Consider the following 14,445-nt stretch of genomic DNA (forward strand, 5'->3'; position numbering starts at 1 on the left):
GTATATAGATTCTGATAATCCTTCTTCCAAGGTATAACTCTTATACCCCTCCAAATCATTTGTATCAAAAAGTTACTCATCCAGATCTCAAGGTCTGCAGACATTTTGCCTATTATCCTCTTACCTAAAAAATAATGGAATTCCATTCTGAAACAGAACCTGCTGCAAATCTCTGTTACCTGACTACTGATTATCTGAAAATCTTGAGGCTGCTTTTGTATTGCAGTAACATTTTATATGTTCCCAGCCATTTAGATGATAAGTACCTGGGAGTGTTGGACTCGATTCTTTTCTGTGCTCCCATAAGCAAAAGCACGTCTTTCTTTTTCCTTGTGAGTTTGCTAGGTCCCTAGTTGCCCTCTCGTGCTATTGTATTTTTAATCTCTCACAACCATTGTGCGTGATCCCCTTCCAAGGCCACAGCTAAGCAAACTAATGAGCAATAGAACAAAAAGGAGGCCACAAGATTAGCTCTGATCAGCAACATCACAATTCAGAGGACTTACATCAATATACATTTCTCAATCTGAAATACGTAGTTTTCAGCACTGTAACCAATCTCTCAACACCTATTTCCATGGGCTTTTTTCACGCAGGTGATATCAGATTGATGCACATAGCAGATTCCTCAAATCCTGATGCCAACAACTCTCAGAAGCAACTCCTCAGAGTGTGGTCCCCTTAAGTGCTGGATAATCCCAGCCAATACAAGAGGGAGGAAGAGTAAGGAAGCGATGCTAGGGACCACAATGCAAATGGTATTTAAACAGTTCTGGCGCAAGTTCTTTGAGCAGCGTAGATAAAGATAACCAAATTCAACACTGGTGAAATCCATACAATTTACGCAAGGAGAAATAGTGACAGTTAAACTTGAGTTATTTTTCTCAACTTCACTGGAATGGTGGTAAGTCAAATCTTTTGCAGGATGAAGTTAGCACAAGGTGATGTTTGGATTTTTGTGGGTTAATCTGGTGTTGTGAAGACTCACAATGTATGTCAGATTGCAAGTTTCTGTGCCACTAATTCACTTCTAATTTGGGAGATTTTCCAGGACATGATGACTTATGATCTGAACATATGTCTAACAAGTCTGGTTCAATGCCCCTTCATCCACTCCAAGGAAAAGAATAAACCTTACATTGATTTCAGTGCTTTGGAAAGATCAAACGTGCCACTTGGAAATTATTGGGTCAGGGCAGCAGGTATCCCCCTCCCCACTTTTATCCCATGTCAGTATAGCTTTTTGAGGGTAGAACTTGACTGGATTATCCGAATGTTTCAGGTGTCATTTATGTAAACAATTTCTAGCACATCAACACCATTTTGGTCCTGTGCATCAGCTGTGTCTATTAAGGGTGCTACAAAGATTCAATGCTATTTTTCAAGAAGCATTTAGATGCACATTATGGGTCTTTTCACATAGAGGTTCCCTTGTGGTTTGGGTGCCAACTGGTGACATTTTTGTCTCAGAGCTTCCTCATGCTTTTGCTTCCCATTTCCATGTTTTCCACCTAATTTCTTCTGTGCCTTCTCAAAGCACCTCTGATCCAATTTGAGAAAGCATGGAGGAATGACAAAGAAACCACATAAATACAACACATGGAAAACAAGAACATGAGGAAGTTTGGGGTGGGAATGCTGCAGGTCAGCCCCCAAACCACAGGAAAAGCTCCACGTGAAAAGACCCTGTATCTAATTTGGCCTCAGTAAAGCAGGTAATAAGTTGTCAATTAAAAAAAAACCAGTTCTTGCACAATATCTACTACTACTTGTTATCAAAGATACATAGGAGAAAACATCAGTGAGACAGTATGTTCGTAAGGTAGATCTACTCCTCCATGTCAATCCTTATGGGGCCGCCTGTCAGGATACGGTGAGCCACGTGACTGGCTTCGTCCTCTTCTGTCTCAGCCCATCTGCGCATTCGCCGGTGGCAGCCCTGGGCACAACGAGACCCCTCGTCCGTTACTCCGCACACAAGGACACGGCAGTGCAGGAACACTTCCTGAATACAGAAAGAGATGCATATGAAATCTTGCAGTGACCATACCCCTACAGCTGCTGCCCATAAAACCCAGCATGATTTTGTGTTCAGGGGCAGCTGCTTTGGTTTTTTTGCTCACCTTGTTGCCTTTACCCACAAATTTGAAGACTGGAACCTGGAAGTGCTTGGCAAGATGGTCCTTGGATGTGTACTGTTTCACAGAATCATCAGATACACAACTGAAATAAGCAGAGGAAAAAATGTTAATGGTTTTCACAGCTATGGGGGCAACATTCCAACATATTCCCACCAGAAGAGGGCAGGGAGCCTGCCTAATAACAGTATTAGTATCTGCGCCCATAACGCAGCATACTTCAAGGAGTGGGGGAGAGCAGGGGAGGCTAAGGGCATTGCCAGAAACACCAGGCAACCCAAAGAGTTGTCAGAATGCACACAGTCAGGGCTTTTTCCTGGTGGTATGCACCGGTATGCAGTACTGGCACCACATATCAGCACCTCTTTCGGCTGTTGGGCTTGGGCCCCCAAGGTGGGGAACATCCTGAGTCCCTGTGCCTCTTCCTTTGGTTTTTTGTTTTTAAAAAGCACTGCTTAAAGCTCATCTCCTTTTTTCCACCCAGTTCAGTGACTCTGTGGGGTTTGCTGACACAGAATGGCACAGTCAGGGGTATCCTCACATCACCTTTTTGCGCAGCAGACAGACATATGAAGGGCTGACTTAAGCATATACTAATGTCTTTTTTCTAAATATTCTTTGGAATTTTAGAACTGAAGAAACCACTTAGAATGTCACAGAAAAATGTCCCCTCCTGTCTCTTAACTATTCAAATATAATTATTGTGAAATGAAATTTCATTTGTCATTGTTTAGGTTGGAGGGTTCTTTTTTCATATTTCTTAGTTTGAAACATGAAAACTGGGTTGTCTCTTCAGGGTGTCAAAGATGCATTGAAAAAAGTATTGTGGCTTGTGAAGTGTCTGCAATACATCCCATTTTTTCTCTGATAAGCAAGTTTAGCAGGTTTCTGTAAAATTACAAAATCTGACCAGAGACAACAGGCAAAAGGAATACATGTTGTGCATACCACATGAACCAAAACCTCTCTCAAATCACCTTCAACTCACTTGCAAATGATTCAAGTCCCTTTTTTTTATATACCTCTGGGGTTTCTGGGCTTGGAATACCCAGAAAAAAATTATTCATAATTTTGCAGAGTTTTTATTTGGAGATCAACTCAAGCAGAGCCTGTGAGTTGCAAACCGCTTAGTAAAATGATATTGAAGCTACTAGAAGTAATTTGAAGGAACTAGACAGAGGGCTGCAAGCATGTTCCATCTATTAAGTTCAAGAGACTACTAAGGAAGGACACAAACAACAACTGAGGATTTTGTTGGCAAATGCTACAAATGCTTCAGCAATTTATCCTTTTGAAGAGAAAAATGAAGCATCTGTTTTCATGGTGAATTATTAAAAAACAGCACATTTCTTTCCAACTATCTGCTCGCAGGAATTTGGACTTTGAATGTTCTAAAAGATAATAGTACTAGATAGAGGGAAGGGAAAAGTCACAGAACTCAGGCAACTGTTATCTTACACTGGATATGAGTGTCTTGAATTTATGGACAGGGCATAAATAGCAAATTAGGAGTGAGCGTAGGTGTGTTCACTGGGCAGGATGAGAGAGAAAAGCGTACAGCCAGCGGGTCTGAACTTACTCCCCCAATAAATCTACTTCCCCCCCTCAATGTAATTGTTAAACTGTTCTTGGAACCTTATCTGAAAAGAGGGAACAGCGATAGTCTGCTTTACAAGATGGTTACGAAAGAATGGATGAGGTAGGGATCCTAAAGTACTTTGCATAGTTCTAAAATGATACTATTCATAATGAATTTTCAATTTTTTAACGTTCTATAAAATTCAGCTTCCTTAAGGCAAAACTAAGCTCAGTGCAGATAATACAGCGTAGATTCTGTACAACTATATGTGTGCGCTCATCCACAGAACTTTTGTAGAGATGTCCTATTTAAGGACTGTTATGTTAAATCCAGTGAAGAAATCTGAATTAGAGCATTATCAGCCATAGAACGAGTGGCTGGCAAGTTTGTAATTTGTGGCGAAGGGCGGGGGGCTCTTAAGGATAGCTACTCCTGGATCTAGCTGAGAGGCAGCAGATACAAAGATCTCTAGAGGAAAATTTATAAATGTATGAGTAATTCAGTGCCACCTATCTCAGTAGACAAGATAAGCGCCAGATGTGGCTGAATTGTTTATCATCAGGGTCCCCTTGAAGGCATGCCTCTTAATTGATTGCATAGGACGCAATTTAAAGACATTGTCTTTAATTGTTTGCAAGGAAAGTACCTGGTGTTTTAGGCCAATTAAACCAGAAGCCCCAGGGGGCAGTTTAGTTGATATAGTTTTAAGTATGAACCGGTTTCTTCTTTCTTTCCACCACTCCCATGGTATTATTTTCAAAAAGTTCTCTTGCTATAGTTGTCTAGCAATACTATGCCCCCCTGAGGGACGGATGCATAACCAGTAGTTTCAGATGTTCTTTCTGGTCCAGATGGCAGATAGGGATGTTTCTATGCAGCATGTTTCTGTGCTTGTAGAAAAGGTTCATCAAATGGATCTATGAACTCCGAAAACAAGCACAGCAGGAAAAGGCTAGGCTAGAAGGGCAGAGAGGTACAGTGGATAGGATCAAAGAAAGAGGACTTTCCGCTCTTATCCTGGAAGTTTTTCTAGGTAATGCATGTAAGGGCTGCTGCTCATATACAAGGGGGAAGCCTGGCTCCCAACAGCGGAGCAAACAAGTAAGCTGCTGTTTCTCTTCTGATCTTCTGCTCAGCTGTAAAGATCATTCCTAACCACATTTCCTCTGCCTCACAAATTTCAGTGCTGCAGCTAAATGCAGTTTCCTAAATCTCCTAAGCAGCTTGATAGCAGGTTTGTAATTCATTGAGATGAATACATCCTATTTTATTTATTATTTTATTTATTCAATTTTTGTACTGTTCCTCTTCAGTTAAGATTTCAAAGCAGTTAAAAACAGTACAAAAATGTAATATTGATAAAATCACAATAAAACAGCCTAATACAAATAATTAAAAAACACTCGAGTCCCAACCGCAGCCTATAAAACCCTGCGAATAACATAAAAATTGCAGGTAGATTAAAATGCACAGCAATTTGCTCTGCCTCCCAAAAGAATATTAAAGAGCAAAGGCATACTGGAATAGTTCTGTCTTACAGAGTTTCCGAAACATCATCAGGTCCTGCTGAGCACAAGCGCCTCCTGACAGTGCATTCCAAAAGGAGAGTGCCACAATTGTAATGGCCCTCTTTCTGGTGGAAGAAAGTCATGCTACCCCGGGCAGTGGCAAGGGAGATTCATAATGGGAGAGACGTACCCGAAGCTATGAGGATTGTAGACCATGAAGGGCTTTAAAGATGAGGACCAACACCTTGAATTGGATCCGGAGGCTAATTGGTAACCAGTGCAGCTGCTTCAAAATTGGTGTTATATGAGCTGACCATGGTGACTTGGTCAGCAACCTAGCAGCTGCATTCTGCACCAACTAAAATCTCCAGAGCATCTTCAAGGGTGGCCCTATGTAGAGTGTGTTGCAGTAGTCTAAACAAGAGGTGACTGTTGCACAGATCAGTGTAGCAAGGTCGGATTGAGATACTTATGGGGAAAGTTGTTGGCCCTGGTGAACCTGGAAAAATGTCGGTCTATCCACCATGGAAAGCTTAAAATCATGCCAAACCCCCAAATCTCCACGGAGCAAAAAGCTGGGCTCTGTTGAGTAATGGGAGTGACAAATTCCTCACAGTTGAAGTCCTTCCCAGCGACAGGACCTCAGTTTCAAAGGAGTTAACTTCAGCCAGCTACCCTCAAACACTCGACTACGGCATCCAGGCATTGGGCCAAGGAAGAGGTATCTACTTTTGGTGGCATCCAGCACCAAACCTCCTAACAAAATTCACTTGAGGGTGCATATATAAATTAAAAAGCATTGAGGACAAGATCGATTCCTGTGGGACCCCACAGTGTAGTTCCTGTTGGGATGAACCCTCATCTCCAATGACTACCCTCATTATTTTATTATTATTTATTATGTTTATATCCTACCCTCCCTGCAAGTGGGAGCATCCCTGGATCCTGGATATCCCTGGATATCCTGGATAAATTGGGCATCCCTGGAGGAAAGAGGCGAATCATTGTAAGGCAGTAGCTTCTACTTCCAGTGAGGCTAGGCAGTTAATGGGGACCAAAAGGTCAACTGTGTCAAATACTGCTGACAGATATAATAAGATCAGCAGCACAACCACCCTTATCTATCTGAAGCCGGATGTCATCAACCAGAGCTATTAAAGCAGTCTCAGTCCCAGACTGGAATAAGAGATGATATATCATTCAAAAAACCCTGAAGCTGACCAGTCACTGCCCTCTTAATGACCTTAACCAGGAAAGGCACATTCGACACTTTGAGTGGTAATTTTCCAGCTCCCCTTTATCCAAGGAAGGCTTTTTCAACAGAGGTCTCACTACCGCCTCCTTGAGGGAGCTAGGAAATTGTGAGGGAATACTTAATAATTGCTTGCAAGGGGCTTCCCAGCACATCACAGCAGGATTTAATTAGCCAAAAAGGGCAGAGGTCCACAGCTATCAGGGTTCTGTCAACATCTGATGGGGTAAGTCGACTGAGTCTAAGAATGGAATTGATTATCCCTATATATTGTGCCTCACCAGGAGGTCAATCAACAGACAGGTGCCAATTGTTTTCCCCTCCCATTTTTGTTTCATAATGTCATTCATTTTTATTTCATTTGTGATTTCTTCATTTTTTAAAATAATCTTTGTTTTCAGCATCATTAAGAATCATGCTGCTGTTGCCTCTTTTTCCTCAGCTGATCTCTCTCCCTCTTCCTTCCCTGGCCTCACTGAGGCTGTTTGTGCTGGCCAGTGAAAGAACCGGCAGGTAGAAGAATAATGAGGTACCCAGGGCCAGATCTAGGGTTCCCGGCGCCCGGGACAACCCAAGTCTGGCTGCCCTCGCGTGTGCGTGCATGTGCTCCTGGCGCTGCGTGATGACATCATGAAGTGATGTCATCCCGCAGGGCAGGCATGCTGCCAGTGGAGCGGCGGCAGCACCAGCGGCTGGGAGGCCGCCCGCGCCACTTGCCTGCCCGGCTGAGGGGGCAGCCAGCTTGCTGCGCGCTCCCTGCCCTGCTGGGCAAGCGAATGGTGCGGGTGGCTGCTCAGCCGCCCGCGCTGCCGCTGGCGTGCTCCCAGCGGCTGGCAGCTGTGCCCGGCACCCCCTCTTCAACGCCGCTGGGGGCAGACTACTCCTCCTGCCCCACCTTGATCTGGCCCTGCAGGTACCCTGAGGACCATGTTCCACGGGCTGCAACAAAGCTCACCTCAAAAACATCAGAAAAAACATGTTTTACAAAAGATGGTATTAGCAACATCATGAATAAGGTTTTCATAAGTGATAGTAAAGTGTAATTTGTACTGCACATTCAATTAGGATGATTTAGAACAAGACCACTCATTTCCCAGTGTCAGCTGCACCAGATCAAAAATTGGAGATTTGAGTGCCTTGACCCCTCCAAGTCAATCAAAAATCTCCAACAGAATACCAGCACAGCGGATTCAAGAGCTGGGTGGAGAAGGGTCAAGTAGAGAATTAAGGTCTATCTCATGAATAATTTTACAGAGATGAAAAGAAGATGGAGGGAAAGGAAAGTGTTGATTAAGGGCTATATTTCCACTCAAGACAGTTCACATTCTTCCAGACATACACAACTTGTGCTCCACAAAGCCAAATGAAACATGGCCACCTACCATAAATAACCTTGATAAACCAGCTGATTTAGCTGCATCATGGTGGCTAACCCAAGACCTTCTGGTGTCCTTTATGGCCTCTTCTCTGCACTGCAACCCAGGTACCACCCCACCATGACACGGGCGTGTGCAGAGCCGGGCAGGCAAAGAGCCACCACTGCTGCTGCTAGCCAGGCAGTGTGGACCCAGAAACATGCCTGCTGTCCCTTCCTCCAGCACTATCCCCAATCATGTGGCGCACCCACGGGGTGGTGCTGGGGCTGGTGGCACTGCCCTGCCCTGATCCAGCCCTAGTTGGGATCTGCCCTGAGCCTTTTTTAGCACCACCACCCTGCCCCAGTGCCCTAGGAACACCTACATCCAATGGACAGGCCAGGTCTGCTCATGGGAACTCCAGTAAATAAAAACCAGCCTTTAGGAGCTATCAATAGAGATGTATGTTCATTTCCAAACAATGGGACCCCCCCCCCAATCCTATCTTATTTGGACAATGAAAATGAATGTGAAAATCAACAAATGAATGGATGTCATTTGTGCATTTCTTGCTCTGCAGGTTGATGGACTTCCTTCCCTCTTCTGCCCACCCTTCTTTCTCTTTACCTGCCTGCAGTTGCTGTGCTGCAGAGTGGGGTTGCTGCTATCTGTAGCAATAGGCAGGCAGCCAGCCAATGGGTAAATGGGAGAGACTCCCTCTTTGTTCCCCCTGCCTCTGAATTGAAGGAAAAATTAAATTGGCTATAGGGCATAAGGTTATAGATTTTAAGTAACTCACTTCAGTATTATTAAACAGGAAATTGTATTGCCTGGAGTAACGGCTCTCCAAAAAGAATACGGTTAAATCAAAATAGCTAGATTTAAATTGTTCTACAGAATTTGGCCACATTCAGTCTCCTAAAAAGGGTCTTGTTTCTAACTATTAACCACTGGGGAACTTCTGAAATGTTATTTATTATAGATCTGACAGGTTTGGTCACTTTGGTTAACCATACTAATGCTGGCAATATAATATACATTAATGGTTTGAGTCCTGTTGTATCTAAAGTAGATTTTGTAGTGTTTAGATGCCCCCTACAGGACAAAAGCAGCAGAGGGGTTGCTGTACATATGCCCTGTGTGTGTGATGTGCTGTCAATCAATCGATCAATCGATTGATCAATCAATTAATTTTGATACAGAATCGGCTCTGGAGAGTAAAAGAAGGATAGAATAAAAAAAAAAGAACTAAGGATAGGAAGGGCACATACAGTGTGACAAGCACAGAACTGTGGGTACAGGTTGGAGGGGGGACAGAGAGATAATACCTTCCTCTGACAAGGAAGTAAGTTATTGAGGCTCAGTCAACTGCAGGTGGGAGCTTGTAATGATTACAACTTTTACTGCACTATTCCATCTTGTGCCAGAAAGTCTTCATGTCGATGACAATTAGGTACAGAGACAGAGACACATGATGAGGATGAGCTGTTGGGGAGTTGTCAACCCCCAACTACTGGAAAAAGAAGTGTGGGTGACCATTCTTTATTACTAGCCAAATGCCTCGTTATCTAATTAGTGATGTGCATTAATAGATGAACGAGATTCCCACTGTGCTGTCAAGTCACTTCTGACTTATGGCGACCCTATGAATGAATGTCCTATCATTAACAGACTTGCTCAGATCTTGCAAACAAGCCATCTCATTTTGGGTCTTCCCCTTTTCCTACTGCTTTCAGCTTTTCCTAGCATTATTGACTTTTCCAGAGAGTCTTGTCCTCTCATGATGCGACTAAAGTACAATAGCCTCAGTTTTGTCATTTTAGCTTCCAGGGAGAATTCAGGCTTGATTTAACTTAAAATTCACTTATTTGTCTTTTTGGCCATCCATGGTATCCACAAAACTCTCCTCCAGCACCATATATCAAATTAATCAATTTTCTTCCTATCAGTTTTCTTCACTGTCCAACTTTCACACCCTTACATGGTAATGGGGAATACCACAGTTTGGATTAAAGGATCTTTTCTAGGGCCCTCATCGTTGTTCTTCCAAGTCTCAGTCTTCTGATTTCTTGGTTGCACTCTCCCTTTTGGTTGATGATTGAGCCAAGGAATAGAAACATCTTTAACCATTTCAATTTCTTCATTGTCAACTTTAAAATTGTATAATTCCTCAGTATTCATTACTTTTGTCTTCTTGATGTTCAGCTGTAATCCTGCTTTGGCATTTTCTCCTTTAACCTTCAGCAGCAGTAATTTCAAGTCTTCATTATTTTCTGCTGGTAATGTGGTGCCATTTCCAGATCCCAAATTGTTAATATTCCTTCCATCAATTTTCATCCACCTTCTTCTAAACCCCATCCAGCTTTCCTTATGAAATGTTCTGCATGTAGGTTGAACAGACAGGGAGATAATATATATCCTTGTCTGACCCTTTGCCAATTGGAAGCCATTCTGTTTCCACATATTTGGTCCTAACAGTAGCCTCTTGTCCAGAGTTTAGGTTGCACATCAAAACAATCAGATGTTGTGGCATATACATTTTTTAAAAACACTATTCATAGATTTTTATGATCTACACAGTCAAAAGCTTTGCCTTAATCTATAAAACACCGTCCGGCTGATTTTCTTCTGAAATTCCCTGATATGCTCCATTAGCCATCATAGATTTGCAATGTGATTTCTAGCTCCTCTTACTTTTCCGAATCCAGCTTGTACACCTGGCACTGAAAATCTTCAGTATGTGCTCATAAGAAAACTGACTCAGTAAAAAGACTGTCCTAGAACTTCTTGCTAGAGAAGTAGGGAATGGGAAACTATCTATCTATCTATGTATCTTGCACAGGCCCAAACTCTTTCTGCTGCCTTAAACAGCTCAGCAATTTCTGTGGTGCTGATTCCCAAGCATGAAATGGCCTAAAGTAATGAAGAGGATAAAGGTTTGAAAGGAGCTCCCTGCTAAAGAAAATTCAGAGAATAAGGTGAAAGACAACCCATTTTTCAAGTGCAGGGGCGGCGATTTGAATCAGGACTGTAGTGTGTGGGAAGAAGGAATTTCTAAGCCCAATAGGGTCTTGCAGTGTTATTTGCTCCACATTTGCTTCACCTGTAGCCATAGAAGATTGTCTACCAGGGTAATTCAACTACTGAAATATGTAATAGTGCTAATTGGTTAAATGCATTCCAATGGTGGGTCACCAGCTCGCCAACATAGAAGGCCACATGGCTTTTATTATGAAAGCCAAATTAATTATCAACCACCATAAACAGCACGAGAGTAACCCTCCTGAAAATGCTGGTGTAAGTCACTCATTTGCTCACCCAATGGCTCCCCTTGGATCTTTTTTAATGAAGTGGATAGTTTTGCCTGGGTAGCTCTGACAGCTGGTGATTGTTGTGACTGGCAGCCTAGCATTTCCCTGCCTGCCAAAAGCCATTTTGCATTGGGAAGGAGTTGGCATTTCAAGAATCCTCCGTATTTCTGGTGACCCAAACAGCAATGACGACTGGCTTTTAAATATCAGAGAAATGAAGGGAACAGCCATGACACTTACCCATCTTGAATTAAGTAGTATTTCAAGATTTCATCAATCCTGGAAGTAGGGGTTGCAAAGCAGCTCTCCACCAATGTCTCAAGACCATTCACATGCACCAAGGGCTCAATCCCAAAAAACAAAGAATCTCGAAGTTTAAGGCTGGGGAGGGTATCCCTGTAGGGCTCTTCAAACTCTTTGTCTTTGAATATTTCAAGGGTGAACGGGAAGACACCCCGGTTGCGACCCATGATCTCCAGTGGTGAGTTCTTAGCATTGGGGACGTAGCCTTCTGAGATGGTGTACCAGCGAGGGTACTCACAAGTTACAGGGATCAACAGTTTGCCAGTGCGGACGATAATGTCACCATTACTGCCTGGGGTTTGCTTTGGCAACCCAGTTACCATATTGGTGGCAACAATTTTGTCATTTACTACCTGCATTATACAATGAGGAGGAAGAAAAAAGACATTGTGAATAGAGAGGGACAGAGAAAGCAAAAATACACATCAGGAGCTTGCCTGGGTAAAGAATTTTAATATTTTGAAACACAAATCACACAGTCTGGGCTACAACTAAAACCCCTGTGTGTGTGTGCACATGCATGCACTTACGTGTGAAAATGAAAGAGACAGGAGAACACAACTATCATAATGGAAATTGGCGTGTAGGACATAACACCAGAACAATGATCAGTATAACATTATCACTTCTAAAGCCTGGATATATGAAGTGACAAATTCTCACTTATTATGCACCAGTTATTAACTTCTAAGAGCCATTCCTGTATAATATGAATTCTGTTCCCTACCAATTTTATGATATACAGACTTCCATCTGCTTGAGAGTTCAGTTTTCCAACAGCCATCATTTGGAAAATGCAGCATCCTATCAGGACTCTAGCCACTGTCGTTTCCTGACCGCATCCACTTTCCTCTCAATTTCATTGCCCCCTATGCAGAAGGAAGGCTAGCTAAGTATGTTGTTGCTTAAATTGGCTCTTGCTTCAGCTGGTTTGGTCATGCAAATCTAACACTTACATTGGGCACAATGTTCAGCCACATCACCAATGGCATTCCTTCCCTATCTCTTCAGCATGAACAATAATCACACCCTAATCACAGTCATTCAAGTATGAAAACAGTCTTTGAAATGTGGACTGGGATTAACACCTGGCTACCATGCAACTAAAATGAAGCAGGACGAGGACAGTGAGGGGACCTTGCCAAGCAAACTCAAAACAGGCTTGCCTTAGGGGCAGGATCAGCATGGTCTACCCAGCTGGAGCATCTTCCCAATCCAATCCCTCCCCCCCTTGGAAGCCTGTAACTGCATCCTACAAAGGCCTTGATTAAACAAGGCTATTGCCTTCCAAGAAAAGGGAAGGAAGTCCAGTTCTTGAAGCTGCCAGAAGCCCTTATTTGGAACATGGCCCTTGCCCAACACAGCAGCTTCTCAACAGCCTGGTATCATATGATACCCTAGTCCTGCTCATATCTTCCCTTCTCCAGCATCCATCCCTAAGAATAGAAATTCAAACAATTAATGCAGTTATGTAGAGATTTATGGTAGGAGGAGCATTATGTATTCAAATCAGAGATCTAATAGGTTAATTAGTAATTATCTTACTCCAGGGAAACCTGGGAATTGTACTTTGGGAGACATGGGTACATTAGGGATGTCTGGGAGAAAAATTACAGCATTGTCAACATTGTACCACACTTTCTAGGATTCTTCAGATAAAGCCTCGATATAAACCCAGTTTAATTCTATTATATAGAGAGCCAGTTTGGTGTAGTGGTTAAGAGCGTGGGACTCTAATCTGGAGAGCTGAGTTTGATTCCCCACTCCTCCACTTGAAGACAGCTGGGTGACCTTGGGCTAGTCACAGTTCTCTGGAGCCCTCTCAGCCCCACCCACCTCACAGGGTGTTTTCTTGTGGGGATAATAATGACATACTTTGTAAACCACTCTGAGTAGGCATTAAGTTGTCCTGAAGGGCGGTATATAAATCGAATGTTGTTGTTGTTATTATTGTATATGCTATTGAGTGTATTTTTAATACTGCCATCCTAAGCAGAGTTACATCCTTCTAAGATCCTTGAACTTAATAGGCTTAAAAGGGTGTAACTCTGCTTAGGATAGCACTGTAAGCTATGTAAGGAGAGGTGCACATATGAGACATGGGGATGGATGGTGTTCAACAGATAGACATGTTCACAGCTGATAAGAAAAGCGAATGGTACATACATCTATGGTGGTACCACAGGCCTTCAGGGAGAACTTGATGTTGACATGAGTGCCATTGGATACTCCTTTGCAGGAACCATTGATGAGTGAGAGATCCATCCCTCCAACAAGATCCTTAGGGATGTTCACTTCTATGGAGGTAGATTTGCAGAGGACTGGAACTGCAAGAAAAAGAAAGTCTACCAAGTAAGTTGGAAATGTAAATGTAGAGCCTTAAGAGGAATGTCATAGCAGTAAGATGAGTCCTCCTTTGATGTCTGTACTTCTGTAGCTGAAGCTCTCTGTGTCCTATGGGGAACTTTGATCTGCCTGCCTATTAAAGGCTACAGTTATTTTGGTCAAGATTCAGTTCTGTTTATTCCCCAAAGAGCTGCCTGTGCTTACATTCCCACCCCTCAAGATGTGAACATACTCTGCTTTCAGTGTATTTCTGGGATCCAGCAGCTGTTTTAGCATTTTTAAAAAAATGATAATTCATAGTACTGGAGCTTTCTAAACTCCTAAACTGCTGCAAACCAAGGGCTTTTCAGATGGGAGGGCTCCATCCATGGCAGCAATTGTCTATAAAGTTTGCATAATATTGTCAAGAATTACAGGAGTTGTGCCATTTGCCCTTCTCTGCAGCAGAGACAAGCCCATTGCTTCCGTTAGGGGTGGGGGCTTGGATATTCAAAAGGATGGACTTTACAGTAAGTCATATATCACAATGTCATCCAATCCATGACACAGGTCAGGTGATAAGGACACTTTCCTGGGAGTAAGCCCCATTGACCAAAATGGGACTTACTTCTGAGTAGACTTGCTTAGGATTGCTCCCTCAGTCATCTGCCCCC

At 42.9% G+C, this 14,445-nt stretch overlaps 1 protein-coding gene across 1 annotated transcript in view; it reads right to left on the reverse strand.

Moving 5' to 3' along the window:
* Window positions 1–1,756: 1,756 nt before the first annotated feature.
* OIT3 (oncoprotein induced transcript 3) overlaps window positions 1,757–14,445 on the reverse strand; it is a 47,137-nt gene continuing 34,448 nt past the window's right edge. The window contains exons 6-9 of the mRNA XM_054982522.1: window positions 13,613–13,773; window positions 11,384–11,799; window positions 2,124–2,223; window positions 1,757–2,005 (exon numbers count right to left, since the gene is read on the reverse strand). Of these exons, the coding sequence (XP_054838497.1) occupies window positions 1,829–2,005; window positions 2,124–2,223; window positions 11,384–11,799; window positions 13,613–13,773 (854 nt within the window). The 3' untranslated portion in view covers window positions 1,757–1,828. The remainder of the gene's footprint in view (window positions 2,006–2,123; window positions 2,224–11,383; window positions 11,800–13,612; window positions 13,774–14,445) is intronic.

The sequence above is a fragment of the Eublepharis macularius genome, chromosome 6 (assembly GCF_028583425.1).
Source record: "Eublepharis macularius isolate TG4126 chromosome 6, MPM_Emac_v1.0, whole genome shotgun sequence".
Lineage (NCBI taxonomy): Eukaryota > Metazoa > Chordata > Lepidosauria > Squamata > Eublepharidae > Eublepharis > Eublepharis macularius.